We start from the raw sequence: 17,240 nt of genomic DNA on the forward strand, positions 1-17,240 counted from the left end.
TTTTGCATGCACTAAATACTGAAAGATCATCTAGAGTGTTTTACATTTCATCTTTGGGACTCCTTTTTCTAAGCAAAAGATTTGTGTATGCCATGATTTGATACAGTTGAATACAAAAAAGGACAGGAATAAATAAATGTGTTGAACTGATTTGAGAGCCTTAATTTATGCCTAAGGTAGCCCTGAGATGAAAAGTTAAAATGCGAAAACCTGTTAAGAGAAAAAAAGCAAATAGTTATACTAGATTTATGTTTTTGTAACTGTGCTTCTATGTAAAACCTACCACCAAAGAGGACATATTCATGCTCAATATTAATCTGAAGTTGAAGGGAAAAGGAAAAAACTAACAACCACCGTTTGACAACAGAATAGCCCCTTACAGCAGTTTTACACACCTGACAGTATTTTTGATTTACACTGTATCACAGATAGCCCAAATGCCAGCAACAGTACCCTTGAAATATAATTCTTTTATTATAATAGAATACAATACTGTTCTCATATCCTTCTGATTTCATTATAATGAAATGCTGCTGACTGTGGTGACCAATACTGCTGGTCTTTAGAACTGTGAAGTTTAACATCCTAAAGGGTTGCATCACTTTTTTTTTTTTTAAATCCATAATTGCTTAAAAGCGAATTGGAACTTTGTTCATTTTTTGTGTTCTGCTTCTGTGTAAGTGCAAATCAGTGTGTTCCTAGTATAATAGTGACTGCCTGTTCATGCTCAAGCTGACATCACAAAGGATCAACGATGTTCACATCACTGTCTATAGAAAAAAGATCAGCTGGAACCCCCTAAGATCCTGATCTGTGGGCATGAATCAAAATCTGGTCCACTTAGTTTCATATTTTAAGGTCTGGCTCTTTTCCCCTAAACCTTGCTGCTACGTTAAAGAGGAAGGAGAGAATAGGTGGAACTAAATGGGTAAAACTTCACTTTCCTCCTGCTATAATACAGATATAGCATTGTTCACTGCCACTCCATGCGCTGCCTATTGCCAGAAGGATGTTAAATGATGTCTGTCAGATAAGATGCCTCTTTATGTCCTGGCATTTGGTAATATCAGTCCCTAATCTGATCAAATCACTAACTCCTGGCTTTCACAGACTTGTCTTGGGTTGTGAAAAAAACAAAAATTCCGTAAAATTGCTTCAGTTAACTTTATAACATCAGTAAAGTCAAATGCAGTAGTGATTTTAGAAATTTTCATAGTTGCAAGTGGTAGAATTTTAAGTGAAAAGTTCTAACAAAGCAAACAGGACTTGCTAGAAAACATGGTTTCAAAAGATAACCACAAAACCAAGAAATGGCAACTTCCCATATGCCATGAATCTCTTGTTCTAGCTGCCATTGGAGTTTTTCCAGAGAAACTGAGGACCCAGCTCAACAATATGTCACCTTCAGTCTTTCAAAAGGTCCTGTGAGCTTCTAGATGGTGTTTATTTAACTGTAGGAAGGGGAAATGCAATGGGGTAGCAGTCAGCCTGCTAAATGTAGCCTTCCAGAAACTACGTGTAAAGCTAACTAGGAGGAAGGAGAACAGAAATAAGGTTTTGGGAAGTCTTTGTCCCAAGAGGTTCTTGGAGACCATATCTTTGTTCAGTGTTGACTATTATTCTCTCTTAGCTACATCTTCTCAAAATACTCCTCCTCCTCCTTTGCCCTTCCCAAAATGCAGTTTCTGGCTTTCTTTCAAATATGACAGAACTTAAAGAACTGGGTTTTAGATTACAGATACAAAAGCAGCAAATCAGGGACTTCTCTTCAGGGAATTCTTTGAATTTATATTCACACTCTAATACTTGGAGTGTGAGCCGGTTTTGTGCCTTTATAAAAATGAATTAAGCACTTTATAAAACATAAGCCCTAAAAAGTATACGTAATCCTTCATATAGGAGCATTACTCTTACAATTCATGTAGAATTTTTTTAGCTTTTCTCAATGTATGTCTACTTTGTCCTGACAGCTTTGGGTACAATGCTTCATGTTCATCCACACTGCCTACACATTGGCTTGCATCTGGGTTGGGAGTAGAGTGAGATATAGCATGCATACCAGGGGGGTAAGCTTACACAGGGATTGGATATCAGCTCTTATTTGTATTTTTTAATGAAAATTCTTCTTCAGAGATAAGATACAATTTTAGTTCATGTCTAAGTCTAGAAGTCAGAGGACCAACAAAGTCATTCTGAAGGCTTGAGTCAGAAAGATGCTTTGAGTGAAAAGTTAAAATGGAGTTAGGGAATTTATGTCTTGTTGGTTCTTCTTATGCAGGGCAGCAGAAAGTAGAACAGCTAAAATAGCAGCAGCTTCCAACTGAAACTGGAGCTGTGCCAGCATGCTGTTATTTTCCATAAGGCATGTTAGAAAATAGATGTATGTTTAATATGCTTGTGTTCAAAGATTTTTTAAAAAATGTAGGTTGACTAAATGTAGGTGGTGTAGTCTAAGATACAGAGTTAGTAGGGAGTGTGATTTTTTAATGCATTTCATCAAGTACCTCATAGCTAACTACAAAAGCAAAGAGCAGGAATTGGAGGCTTCTGAGATGAGTCATGGGGGCTGGGGACAGACCTGGGAGGGGAAACTCACCTTCCCCCTCGGGGTGTGAGGCTTTAAAACATTGTGCCAAAAAATCATTCATGTGCTTAGTTGCTTCAGTAGTTGAAATGAAAGCTTCCTTTAAGGTCAGGTCATCTGCAGGTTGTTGTTACCTGTAAGCTGTAACTGGAAGTGTAATTTGGAAACATTAGCTCAGGCTGTCCTCAGCTTCATATGCAGTTTCTCCAGTGTTTTTCGTTCTTTTGGGATTGATCTTGCCGTTGAAGAGCACTTTAGTGACACAAAGAAACCTGACAGTCCACATTTCCTGTGCTGTAGTGTTACTGCTGTTGCAGCCATGATGGCCTGCAGTGAAAGCAAAGCAATGTTACTGCTATTTCCCTCTCTCCATAGAACAAAGACCAAGAAACAGACTAGAACAAAAATCATGAACAAGTATATAGTCTAATAAATCCGTTTCTAGAAGGACTTCTAGTTAGTAAGACTAATATATCATTAATATCCAGGTGAGGTTTCCCTGCTTATGGTATTTCAAATAGGAAGAGAGAATTTTCTGTGGGAAAACATGAATAAGATTATAATTTTAGTTCATAATTTCTGCATCTTTGTTTACAAGAAACACATGTAAATGTATCATATTACTAGACTGAGGTGTTTAATGAAGTATAAAAACATTAATGAATTAATTATATTTTCATATGTCAGGTATATCAGGTAAGTACTGGAAATAATTTTTATTTTAAAAATTAGTCATGGATTTTGTGTATTTACTGTTCAAAAAGTTACAATTTTGGTGATTGGTCACTTGGAGCATCTACGGTGAATAAACACTTATAAAATGTCTTTTCTTTCTCTTTTTCAGACCTTTATAGTATTGAATAAAGGGAAGGCAATCTTCCGATTCAGTGCCACCTCTGCCCTGTACATTTTAACTCCCTTCAATCCTCTTAGAAAAATAGCTATTAAAATTTTGGTACATTCATATCCTTTTTTAGTGGTTGTTAAAAATGTTACACACTGAAATTAAGAAAACAACTACTTCATCATATATAAATGTTTTTGTAGGCTGTCATTTTTATTTTACAGTGGAAGACTTATGGTAAGGTTTTATAAATATGGGAAAATATGTATGTATTTTATAAATGCATTGATTTTTGAATCAAACTGTTTTCTTGAATTTCAATTGTTCTGCTGCAGAAATCTGTATAAGGATTTAAGAACCCATCTTGATTAATTTTTCAGGAAAACTTTTCCAGATTTGTCTTAAGATTGAATTATTTTTTTTTGCATCCCAGTTGGGGGGTTTTTTTGCACTTTGTAGCCTATTTATAAATAATAACATCTTTTAAAAAAATGCAGTTTGTGTTTATGAATTCCAGAAGAGTTCTGAGTTTTGCAAGCAGTTAGGCAGATATGCAGCTGTTTAGGATCGGCCAGGTCAGGGTATGTTTATACTGCCTTTTCGGATTCCATCTGGGGCCATCCTCAGGATCAGTTTGATCTGTGTTCCTGAAAGCCTGGCTCATGCATGCTGATTCTCACATTCCCAAACCTGCCCAGTTGCACCATAAGCTTCTGCCAAATTTAATAGATTGCCAGAAAGCATAGGCAGCATTCCTGCAGGCGGTTTGCAAAGCATCTGTACATGCAGATGGTGGACAGATTGGGGGCCATAACTGATGGGATGGTGTGCAAGGTAAAGCTTTAGACTGACATGTGGGATTGCTGCCTGATGATCATAACAGGTTGATGGGAATTTCTAGTGGGTGAGATTTTGGTGCACTTGTTTTTTTGCAAAACCTCAGGAGTGGGAAATGTAGTTACCAAATTAGAACTTCAGTGTAAGACTTTTAACATTGAACAAGTTGTCAAGGCAGAAGCCTTATTATTAGAGACTGCTAGCAGAATTTTCTAGGTGTTTGGAAAAAGTAAGAAACAAGGCTGATGGTTGCTGACTCAGAATACCTTTTCCTCTGAGCTCCTGGGAAGTTAAAGCAGTGAGAGAAGAGGAAGGTATCTGGAAAGGAGTCAGGGAGCATTTGGGGACAGTAGCTAAGGGACCTGACAGAGTTGTACAGACACAGTGGTGGTGATGGTGAGAAAGCACATCCAAATATTGTCAGATTGCAGCCTTTAATGAATGCTCATCCATTCACATGACAGACTGATTTACAATACCTTCCAACCCTGCTTCTGGGCTAGTTGTGGGTAATGCTTTTCACTGGCATACTGATTACTGAGTTTGGTCTTGGTTTTAACTTTCTCTTAATTGTGTTCAATGAGTGTCCAGCTGGTCTTGATGGCAGTAAGAACAAAAAAAATTTTAATAGACAATATGCAATATCAGTATTTTTCCTTCTATCTATTAACTGATTGTGTTATTGTGTCATGTAGCTGTACTATCAGAGGAGGCTTCCTTTCGTTTTATGGACTGATTTCTTTTTTGCAACCAGCCAACTATTGGAGGAGCTATTTTTATCTTAGATATAGACATAGGATTTTTTTTTTATCTTAAGAATAGATGTGCAGATTCTGTTATTTTCTTATTCTTTCTTTCTTTTTTTAAAAAAATTATTATTCATTATGGTACAAACACTGTGCTATGAAAGAATTTTAACTAAGAACCATGTAATATGTTCCATACTGTAGTTTAATTTCAGCTATTTATACAAGGTTAACCACCTATACAAAAAGGATTGGGGGTAACATTGATTACTGTTTTTAATAACCTTCTGACTTTTATCTATAAACTCTACTGCCCTCACATTTTCTGGTAGGTGTTGGCATTTTGGCCTTTGCAATAGAAATGTGCCTTTCAGGGTGAAAGATGAGTGTTGAACACAAAGAAATTGGCACATCAGTTGGAAAACCTTCATCTCTATGTCCTCCAAATTCTCTGAGCCTCTGTATAGGGCACTCTGATCACATGTGCCCAGATATGTGGGCAGATGTTGTTCTCCCTGCAAAGAAAGAGTGTGTAAATTAAGGGAACACTGAGCTTGTAAATCAATCACTCAAAATGTGGGAGAAGACGGAAGAGATGCATGTGTCCGTTGTGTTTGAGATTCCCATAAGGGAAAGCATGGTCAGCATTTATATTTCAAAGTATGTTAGCCCTTACTGAGCAGCTGTTCTGTTTGAGAGTGAACAGCACTTTGGCCCTGCAGCTCACAGAGTGAGCAATGTGCAAGGACCTACCTGTGGCCTTTGTTATGAATGATAATACGGTACTTACTTGAAAGCACATAACACACTGCACAGGGATAAAACCTCAGCTCTCCTAAGAGGACATTGTACTTTAGCTCTTTTATGAGAAGACAGAAGCTGGAGCCAGGCATCTCCAAGTTGGATTTCAAAATGGATTCTCTTTATTTAAAGGAATTTCCCAATCATATTAAGACAGACTCTTTAGAGCTGTCTGTGGACTGTGATGAAAAGCATTGTAAGGCATTCTAGTAATTTATTCTAAGACATCGAACAATTTTTACTGTACAAAGCTTGTATGACAGCATGATCTTCAAAAACTAGTAAGTCACTTTCTGGAATAGATAACAATATTCACTGCTGGGTCAGGTATTTAGACAAAGGTCACACACCTATCTGTGGAAATCAGACAGCTAAATCCTTCCCTGTGATTTGACTGTTTATTTGAAAAGGTATGCTTAAGTTTGAATTTTTCAGTAGCTGTAAGCAATGATCTTAATGATTACACCAGTCTTCTGACAAGCGTAGACCATGATGTTACTTCTCCTATTCCTCCTTCACCTAGAATAAAGGGTTGGTTTTTTGGTGGGGGTTTGGTAGTGGTGGGAGTGGTTGGTTGGTTTGGTTTTTGTTTCATTTTAGTTTTGTCCATGGTATAATAATATACCCCAAACAACAACATGCTATCTACTTGATTTAAAAAAAAAATAAAAAAATTAAGTCCTGGGCTCTCAGATACAAGTTTAGCTGTAAGTAGCTTTCTTCAGTTTAAACTAGCTTCTTTGTCAGTTATGCTGATGCAACTACTTTTAAGAAACACCTCAGTTAGAGAGATGACTAGAGAAAAAATAAGAATTAAGCATTTGGTATAAATGTGTAGCAGAGATTTTTTGCTGCCATCACGTGGCCATTTTGAGTCATGTTTTCATCTAGTTTGGTTACTTCAATATTTCCAAATGTTTGAATAATTGAGTTTATTGTCACAAAAAGGGAAGGATTGTAATGTCTGCAGAGCCAGTGATCTGGTAAACCAAGAACATTGCATTGAATGTAATGAAGGCCCAATGAACTGTCTGATCTCCTAGCACCAGCCCCTCTGAGTCTGGGGTTCATAGTTCCAAAACACCTAAATGCTCCTTGCTGGAACTTCAAATGGAAATTAATTCTCACCAGTTTTAATCTCCACCAGTTTTCCATGCTTTTCAAGCAGTTGACCACGAGGTACTATTGAGCCAGTTTCAAATTACAGCATTGGTAGAACTAGAGGCTGCCTTTGCCGCTAACACGTTTTGAGAGAGCTCAAAAGTAATATTGGAAAATTATTCACCTTAATCTGAGAGCTGTCTGTGGATTTCTTAGCATGTACTGCTAAGCTAGTATTAGGGAAACATGGAATGTGGTCACTTCAGCAATTAAAAACTATTCTGTGTTTTGTTCTGGTTTTGACAGACTGGCTGTGCTAGGTGCTGGAGTGGCACTGACTCAGCTCAACTCTGACCCAGGGTAAAGAGGAGAAATGCTTTTTACCTTGCATACGCCAGCCCTTGAGTTTAGCACCAAACCTGTAGAACTGAAAGACTAACACTTATTCAGTCATGCCAGGTACTTAAAGCAAACTGTATTCTTCCACAAGGTGTTTCAATTTTGGCTGCTGCTCAGCTGGTGTTGCCTCCCAGGGTATGAGAGCCATTTCCTTCACCTTTCAGTAGCAGCTGAAAACAATACATGAGGACACCAACAAATCAACATCAGAGCATCAACAAATCAAGACTAATAGTAAACTTTAGCGTGCTGAACTGAAAACTACGAGATTAAGCAAAATGTATGTCAATGTTTATGAAAGTCTAAAAGATTTGTGTAAATGGCAATATTTAACTGTATGTAAGATATATGATTGATGTGATATTGTGTGAATTACTGTTGTGTTTTCCTTAACTATATCTACATTATTCAGCATGCTTATCATGTGCACTATTTTGACCAACTGCGTATTTATGACCATGAGTAACCCTCCAGACTGGACAAAGAATGTAGAGTAAGTTGCACACTATTTAAATATATCTTTGGCTGTTCCTCTAGAAGTCAGCATGCCAATAACCGCAGCGTAAGGTGTACTTCAGGAACTATTCTGAGGCACTAATACTCTTTCCTTTCTAAACTATGTAGAAATGTTGAATAATTATTTAAATTCTGGTAGAACAATAGGGTGGCAAAAATCAAAGTTTTTTACAGATAGTGTTCTCCTGAGACTCCACTAGTTTTCTCTCTTCCTTGTTTAGCACCTACCCAATGTTTTTATCCTTCCCTTACACCACTGCATTAGTAGCAGAACCATGGGCACCTATATATACATGTTAGTTGAGAACAGCATATAAGTAAAAGTATTACTAAAGTGAGAATTCAGTGTGTGCTTGCGTTCTTCCCTCTTTTGAGTCAATACCAGATGTTTTAGATGTTAATGATACAGACAGTATCCAGTAACTTATGCCCACAGCTTACTCAGTTAACAGTAATGTTAGTGTTGCATATTTTTAAACTGAATGTCACTAATAGATTTTTAATGTTATCTATTTTATGGATTTGTTTATTTTGATTTATGTACAAGACCAGCAGTGCTGTACTTCGACAACAGGTCACAACTAGTGCATGTAAATACGCAAGTATCTATCATGAACACAATGCATTTTAGAGGAAATTGCTTATTTACTTTGTTTCTTCCGCAGTTTTGAAATAAAAAACTCTTTCGTTTGATTGTCATGTTTCTGCCAGAATATCAATGTAAAATGTTGTTACTTATTTTGATTAAATTTTTCAGGTATACGTTCACTGGAATTTACACATTTGAGTCACTAATAAAAATCATTGCAAGGGGCTTTTGCTTAGAGGATTTTACTTTTCTTCGAGATCCATGGAACTGGCTTGATTTCACTGTCATTACCTTTGCGTAAGTTTTTGTTTTTTGCTTTTTCTTTGAAAGTGAAGGGCAAAAAGGGCATGAAATTAGTATCAATACATATCAATTTTGTTAAATGGAAAATCTCGTATGAATTTACTGTTGTCTAAACCAATTTTTACATTCTAAAATGCATATTTTGAAGTAAACATAAATACTGCAGAAGCCATTAGTACAGCTAGTATTAGAGAGGCTAATTTCATGTCCTGCATTTTTTTTTCCTGAGCAGAAAAGGAGCTTCCCTTTGACTTCATTCTCCAAACTTACCAATGTAGTCTAGATAAATTTTAGGCTTTCAAAGTAAAATCAGTACGATTCACTTCAGAGACATTTAATTTAGCTGAAGGCTCTGAAAGTGTATTAATGCAAGGCAAACTGCAGTGAAAGGTAAACCTCTGACTGTTGCTATTTAAGTTTTTGCTAAAAACACCAAAGCGGTCTTGATGAAAGACCCAAGTAAGTAGCATAAACTTTGCCTAAATTCTGAATAACTGTGATTTAATCCTACAGGTATGTAACAGAATTTGTAAACCTAGGCAATGTTTCAGCTCTTCGAACTTTCAGAGTATTGAGAGCTTTGAAAACTATTTCTGTAATTCCAGGTAAGAAGTAACTGGTGTAAGGTGTTAGGCCCCTTGTACCTCCCAACTGTTCCTTTTTATCCTGTCATTGTGTTTGTGTGTGAACTCCCCTATTACAGATATGTGACAGAGTTTGTGGACCTGGGCAATGTCTCAGCGTTGAGAACATTCAGAGTTCTCCGAGCTTTGAAAACAATATCAGTCATTCCAGGTGAGAGAGAGGTTAAACACTGAGGCTGATTTTAATTCATTGAAATGAAATTCATATTTTTTTAAACATGTCTTATTTCTTTCCACCAAAAAAAGAAGGAATCAGATGATATCAGAATTCACTGAAATCTCTGATTCTTTACATTTTAACATGAGCACTTTCCTTTTGAAATCAGCCTTTGAGTTTAACAGATTCTTGCATGAGACATTGCAGTACACAGTGTGTGTGGTTTGCATCGTATGACGTCAAGCTTTCTTCTCCACATTCAACGAATATCAGTATCCCTGAAGTTTTCTTACCCATGTGTATCCTACCTACATGATGTTATGTGGTATCTGTTGTGAATATTTGTGTGTAAAAAATAGAACTGTCTGAAATGTTGACTTAGTAAGAAGATGAAGGAATAAGATAATAAAGAATAGCATGGGCATTGCATGGGGGATTTATTATCTTAAAAATCTACAATTTTCCAAACCATTTCCAGTTTTATAGCATTAAATTTTAATCTCATTTATTGTTGAACAGGCTTTTTACTACTGTCTTCTAAATCTAGTATGTTATAAAACTGATAGTAGCAAAGGTTTGGAGCAAGAGGTATTGACAAATGAAAAGTAAGAAGACTTTTATGTGAGATTCATGTACAGCATGAAAAAAGAATAGTTGCTTGTTTTATCATTAAAACAAGTGTTTTGAAATATATGCAACTCATTCCATTCACGGTTTCAAATGAACATAAATGTCAGCTATTTATTCATTTTCACAAATGAAAAAGCTCTTCACAAAAATGTTATTTCACAGACATTACAGTCATTTATTTGGGCTTATGCATGAAATCTGTGACTTTAGTGGGAAACACTGTCATTTTTATGCTTTGAAAAAGTTTCCAACATCAGAGTAAAAATTCCTTTCCATTTGCAGGCTTGAAGACTATTGTGGGAGCCCTAATTCAGTCTGTGAAGAAGCTCTCGGATGTGATGATCCTGACTGTGTTTTGTCTGAGTGTATTTGCACTGATAGGGCTGCAGCTGTTCATGGGCAACTTGAGGAATAAATGCCTGCAGTGGCCTCCAGAAAACTTTACTTTGGAAACAAATATAACTTCCCAGTTTAACAGCACCATAGGTGAAAATGGTACATTGGTTAATTCAACAGTGACTCTGTTTGACTGGAAGGGGTACATTGAAGATGAAAGTAAGTATTGTCTGCAGAATTATCACTGTTTGTGGCTGACCCAGTTCTTAGAAGTAAGGAGGGGAAGGGATAATACATTTAGTTAAGACAGAGCAGGAGAAGTGTTCTCTCTCTCTCTCATAGGTCTGCTCCAAAGGCCTGTGTGGAAGAGGGAACACGGAACATGGTCTCACTACTTGGTATAGCTCTTTTTCTCAGCTCCACCTGCCAAATTCACATCTTACCTGAGACAGAAAGGAGTTCAAAGGAGTCTTAAAATTACTTAATAGTCTTAAACATTTTTCTTCCCGATTCTCCAAAGCAAGATCAGCAGTAGCATGCTGTGTCATTTCTGACGGATATCAGAGACTTCTGTCATAAAGGGAGAAGTCCAGTGATGAAGTCCTCAGTATTTTCATCATCCATCCATTCTTGTCCTTCACTGTCATTATTATTGGAAAGGGAATTTTTTGAAGTCTAACAGTTTTTCCTGCTAAAATTTATGCTTAAAATTTATTGGTAAGAACTTATTGTTCTTATCAACTGTAACAAAAGCATCAAAACCTAATTATTCCCTCCTATTAATCACTGCCTCTGAAGTATTTAGAGACTATTCTTATGTTTCCATGCTGTGTTCTCTCCTCTTTCAGTCTTCTTTTATTTCAAACATCCCAGATCATGAACCATTTTCTCCTACAGTGTATTTTCTAGATGTTGATCTCTCATCTGGATTCTTTCTTGTTCATAAATATCCTTTTTAAAGTACAGTATCCACATCTAGGCATTTCTCCTCCACATAAGGAGTACCAAGCAGAGAAGAAGGATGATGTGGTAGCATAGTGGCTTATACTTCTGTTTCATGTATCCTACATAGCTTGCTGTTGTTTGGAACTGTAGCATTGTTCAGCTTGTTGTCTACCTGCTCCCGAATCTGTTACAGATTTCTACCTCATTGAGTTTTCACTTTGTGTTTGCACAGTTCATTGTTTCTGCCTGAACAGCACCTTATTTTTTCAGACCCATCTCTCCAACTGTCCTGGACCTTTTAAATTGTAATTGTTTCCTCAAACTCACCACCATCCTTATCAGATCAGTATCATTTGTAAATTTGTTAAGCATTCTTCAATAATCTAGATTAGTTAAAACCTTAAATAGCAGCAATCTTAGACAAATGCCTTTAGAAGTTGTTTTGATCCATCTTTCCACTGTGATAATTTCCCAAAGTATGATTTTCCAAACAGTTTTGCTGATACAGAGCAGTCTGACAAACTGGGAGTAGATAGAGAATTGCATTTTAGTACGGTGAAATGTGAGAGGACAAACCTAAGCTCCCTGTCCTACATATGAGTGCTGCACAGTTCTGTTGAGACACGTTTGCATGCATAGAGACTGTAGCTGATGGCATACATAATCTCTAACAGTAAAAGTTACTTTTGGTGTAAATAAGAACTAACGGGGGAGAGGGATAGAAAAGGGAAGAGGAAATCCAGAACTGACCACAGTGACCAGCTGCAAAAGAAGTGGTGGGATACCCTGTTAAGTCTTCTCCCTTGGGTATCCTTTTTAGTGCAGCAGTGATCACTCTAAAATACTTTTCCCATAGCAACTGTAAGGTTTTCATTAGCATCTCCTCAAATTCCCTACAGCTCTCTCCTTCTTACCATGCTATTAGCACTAATTGGCATGCACTTTGATCAGAGTGGGTGCTGCATGTCTGCTTGGTTTTTAAGCTCGTACGTGCATGTTATTAGGTCAACTAATGTAGACCAAAAGCTATAAGCAAGGAGTAGGAAAAAGGGGGAGAAAGAGGGGCGAACCTCAGACCAGGGACAGTTGCTTCCTGCTGCAGCAATAATGTGTTTGCAAGTGTGATGTCACAAGAATAATTACTTGAAACACAGCATGAGAACATAGGAAAAATAGTGCCACAGAGGCTCTGGAAAACAATTCCACAGCAGCTTATGTGTAAGGCTGCAGAGCAACAGAGAGGCAGGATATAGAATGCAGTTGGAAAGCCCTTAATAACAGAGAGGCTGAGGCACCTAAGGCACTGTGGAGCAGCCAGGACTGACAAATTAAGGCTAAAACTCTGCGGCCAAAAAGCTAAATAATATCCTGTTCACATAAATAAACTATTGACTGGGAAGGCAGAATTACCCCTGTATTTAGCACTACTGCATTTGCTACTGGAATACTATATAAAGTTCAATTTAGATAGAATGTTGAAAAAATGGAGGATGTTCAGAAAAGAGCAGAATGATTAAAGGGTTGGAAAACATTCTTTATACCAAGATAGACCAGGAGCTCAGCCTACTTAGCATATCAAAGAGAAGGTTTAAGGGGTGATTTGATCACAGTTGAAAAAAAAACCTCATGGGGAACAGAAATTTCATTCTAGACATATCTTTGATCTAGCAGGCAAAGATATAACATGTTCAATAGCTACAAGTCAAAGACAGACAAATTTTGAAGAGAAGTAAGACAGCTTCTAACTGTGATCACACAGCTGAGCAATGACTGTGATGGATTTCCAGCTGAATTTCTTAAATCAGTTTTTTTGTGAAACTTAATTTACTTGAACATGTGAATTCATGGAGATCCCATGCCATGGAGTATAATGAAGTCTAAGCAAAGTGTCCCAGTGAAGACCTAGACTTCAAGCCCTAACTTTATTTCCTCACTTTTTAACACAGAATGTATAAACTCAGATTCTGATTTCATTTGATTTAAAAAAGACCTGAGGCTCCCTGAAAACAAAGCTGAATTGGTTACAGAAATACTTTATTGAATGGCTATGTGAGCCTTCGGTAGATTCACACAGGATTTCATATGTGTTATGAAATTTATAATTAAATTATGAGTCTTATTATAAAGTTATTAAGCTTGTCCTTGCTTACCAGCAATTGCAAAGAGAAAAATTATCTTCTTATGGCTTCCTGCTCTCTTTTTGAAGTTGAGCAGACAGGATACAGAAACCAGCTGCATCACAGGGCAGCAGGCAGCTTACCTGCAGCTCAGAGCAGTGCAATGGCACTGTATTTTGTAGGAATTAGAGGAGTATTTATTCTATTAGTTGTGTATACTGTGTGAAGAAGGCAGGTAAGCCCTAATTTTGCCACTGAGCTCATTTTTGGAGATGCCATTTAGAGTGTCTTTATGTAAGCGTTCCTGTCAATAATGAGTCAAGCACTCTTTTTTTTCCCCTTTTTTACTTTTTCCAAGATAGGAAATCTGAAAAACTTAGTTCTGGATAAGCTGAAGTTTATCTTGGCAAGCTTTCCATAAACATTTTTTTTCTGGGAAAAGGAAATCTCACAATCTGTTTTGTGAAATAACAATTATTCTCAGTCATTTCCCAATGCTTACCCGAACAACTATAAATCCTCTTGAAGTTAAGTGCTCACCTACAAGGGATTTTTTCCCATTTCCCAATCAATTAAAAGGGAGCCAAACATATGCCTTTTATATAGTGAGAGATTTTTCACATTACTTTGTTAAAACACAATTCAAAATTTTACACCTAGTTTGGGATACATGCTAATGCTGTTCAGCTTGTGTGTTATAAGAACTTTCCTATCATGATAATATTGTAAGCACTTGTCCTGGTTCTATCAGTGTAGTCAGAGAAAGCCTGTATGTTTCCTGTGGAGCTGGCAAGTACAGCATGCTCACAGAGCACATCTTGTCTGAAGCACAGAACTTGAATGCAGACCCTATTGTTACAGTTCAGCTCGACTGGTGCAGTACTGATCATGACTGACTGCTCCATGTAAACTATATCAAAGCAGGTTTGCATTCTTCCCATCAGCTGTTATGTTCCAGCATGTTTTAATCATGATTAGCAGACATAATGCAGAGTAAGATTTGCTTCCTAAGGGTCAGTTGTGGGCAGCATCCTGTCAGCTTACTGTTTACAGCTGTGTTTCAGCACAGGGCAGCTTTGCAATGCACACCAGCCCAGAGGGACAGCAGCTGCCCAGAGGGACAGCAGCTGCACACAGGGCTGTGCACTTCACATAGCACAGGAGATTGTTCTCTGTAAGATGCGTATATATCATCAGACACTGAAAATGAGTCCTTCACAGAGTGTCAGAACAAGGTCTACATGCAGTTTAAAGCACAATTTTTCAAATTGTGAATTTTGTTCACAGTATGGAGGGATGCAGCTGGCCCAGGTACTATGTCCCTCCTGCAACAAATCAATGTGCTGAGCCAGCAGCTTGTGACACCTCCTCAGACTCAGAATTCATTAATGTCTGTAGTAACCTGGCTTGGGCAGCTCAGTCAGCACAGCCAGAGTCAAGTTTAATCTCAGCTGTGCTGGTAGCATTTCAAATGAGATCATTTTAAGGGAATCCAACAGGACAGTCCAATGGAAAAGAAATCCTGTGTGGGCTTTAAATCTTCTCTGGAAGCAAAAAAGGTACCAACTTAATTCTGAAGCTGCTGTGCTTCAGAAGTTTTGGAGCTGACAAGGTGCTCAAAGGAGCATCACCATGTCCCTGCCCTGTCCTTACAGACAGACTGAGGCAATGTTTTCTGTCTCCATCAGAAATGGGATACTGGGCAATGTGGTCTGACTCTGTATAAATTTCATCCTTAAGCCTGTGACCAAGTGGGACATCATTACTACAGGAGGAAACCCCTCCTGTGATAATTCTTCCAAAAATCAAGAGTTTAGCAACTGTAGGCATGTGCTTTGAGGGGAAAAACACTTCTCAAGGATACAGTCGAAATGAATCCTACAAAACACAAACTTTTAATAATCTCTTTATTCTTTTAAGAAGAGATAGGTCAATGTCTTTGTTATTTAAAACATCTGAAACATCCTTCAACAACAGGATTACTGTACAGACTATGGGATGGTTGGCTACAAGGTGATCTGGTGGAACTTACCCAATCATTTTTCCCAAGGTTTTCAATAATTTTATCATGTACTCTTAAAATCCTACCTACACAAGTTGGTGACTGCTGTAGTAATTCTGTCTGAGTTAAATTTAGTTGTATACCAGGACTCTCATACCAATCAGCAGGCTACCTGCAGTGTGTGCACATGTTAGAGCTACTGGCAGTTGGGTGGATTTTTTCAGGGTTTACATATTAGATAACTGTCACAAGTGTTTTCTAAGCAACAAACTGGAACCCTCGGCAATACTGATTGGAAAGTTTAAAATAAATTATGAGTGTATTTTTTTCAGATTTTTTTAATGATAATAAACAACTGTACAATATCATTTTACAAAGCATGATTTAGTTCAGTGATCAGATGGAAGGGAGAATCTACATCCAGAAGCATTTGACAGAATTTTTAGGACATTTTGGCATTTTAAAAGTGAGTGCTGTGAGTGATAGCGCTTACTGAAATTCATAATATCATTTACTCTAAAGTTGTGGTTCTGCTGAAAAAATAACACTGCGTGTTTAAAATTGCATCTGAAATCACCTTAACACTTTTAGGGTGGAAATATTTATTTCATAGAATTTTAAGATGACTTTTATATTTGGAATTCTAATTTTTTGAACATTCTTTTCTAAACAGGTCATTTTTATTTTCTGGAAGGCCAAAGCGATGCTCTGCTTTGTGGAAATAGTTCTGATGCTGGGTAAGACTAAATTTCATCATCTTATTGCACTGGGTACAAATTAGATTCATGTTCTGTAGCTGTGCAGTGAAAGGGGGGCTGTGTTTTGAGTGACCACTTCCTTTCACATAAGAAATACTAGGATTTTACACTGTGCATAGCACGGTGGATTGGTTAGATGAACTTGGAGTGAATGAATGAGTATGTTTGTATTAGTGTAGCTCTTGCCTGGTTGAAAAGTAACAGGAACAGCAATGGGAAAATGCATGTTATTTTGCAGTTCCAGTTGCATATATGAATGCATCAACATCTGGATGATAATATTAAAATTACTAAATAGGTAATATCCAGTTTGTCTTTGTAGGCAGTGCCCAGAAGGATATACATGTGTGAAAGCTGGTAGAAACCCCAATTATGGGTACACAAGTTTTGACACCTTCAGCTGGGCTTTCTTGTCACTATTTCGCTTGATGACTCAAGACTTCTGGGAAAACCTTTATCAATTGGTGAGGTTCTTTTAATTAAAAATAGACTAAATATGTTTGTATCAATAGTGCAAGACAACTAGAGTAAAAATCCTTATCTTAATTTTAACAGTATCAAAAACAGAACTTCTGTTACCCTATTCTTGCTTATAAATGTATTATTATTTCCAGACACTGCGTGCTGCTGGGAAGACATACATGATATTTTTTGTTCTGGTGATTTTTCTGGGCTCTTTCTATCTGATCAACTTGATCCTGGCTGTGGTCGCCATGGCCTATGAAGAACAGAATCAAGCAACCTTGGAAGAAGCAGAGCAGAAAGAGGCAGAATTTCAGCAGATGCTGGAGCAACTGAAGAAGCAACAAGAAGCAGCTCAGGTATAATTTATGGTGCAGTAATGCAGAAGTGTATGTTTACTAGAGATATTCATCATCTGCTTTCTGAATTTGGAGATGTAAAACACGCTATTGGTCTTTCAGCAACAGAA

The 17,240-nt window shown here is 37.3% G+C and overlaps 1 protein-coding gene across 11 annotated transcripts in view; it reads left to right on the forward strand.

Moving 5' to 3' along the window:
• The window catches only part of LOC113965372 (sodium channel protein type 1 subunit alpha), a 168,490-nt gene that overhangs the window by 108,448 nt on the left and 42,802 nt on the right, over positions 1–17,240 (forward strand). For 8 of the 11 annotated variants that reach the window (XM_027678685.1, XM_027678694.1, XM_027678692.1 and 5 more), the window contains 8 exons: positions 3,429–3,547; positions 7,716–7,805; positions 8,586–8,714; positions 9,424–9,515; positions 10,434–10,706; positions 16,225–16,288; positions 16,632–16,773; positions 16,924–17,130. In XM_027678685.1, the coding sequence (XP_027534486.1) occupies positions 3,429–3,547; positions 7,716–7,805; positions 8,586–8,714; positions 9,424–9,515; positions 10,434–10,706; positions 16,225–16,288; positions 16,632–16,773; positions 16,924–17,130 (1,116 nt within the window). Of the gene's footprint in view, positions 1–3,428; positions 3,548–7,715; positions 7,806–8,585; positions 8,715–9,233; positions 9,326–9,423; positions 9,516–10,433; positions 10,707–16,224; positions 16,289–16,631; positions 16,774–16,923; positions 17,131–17,240 lie in introns of all 11 variants that reach the window. The other 3 variants (XM_027678686.1, XM_027678693.1, XM_027678696.1) reach the window with 1 other exon arrangement.

The sequence above is a fragment of the Neopelma chrysocephalum genome, unplaced genomic scaffold (assembly GCF_003984885.1).
Source record: "Neopelma chrysocephalum unplaced genomic scaffold, ASM398488v2 Primary Assembly neopelma1_44, whole genome shotgun sequence".
NCBI lineage: Eukaryota > Metazoa > Chordata > Aves > Passeriformes > Pipridae > Neopelma > Neopelma chrysocephalum.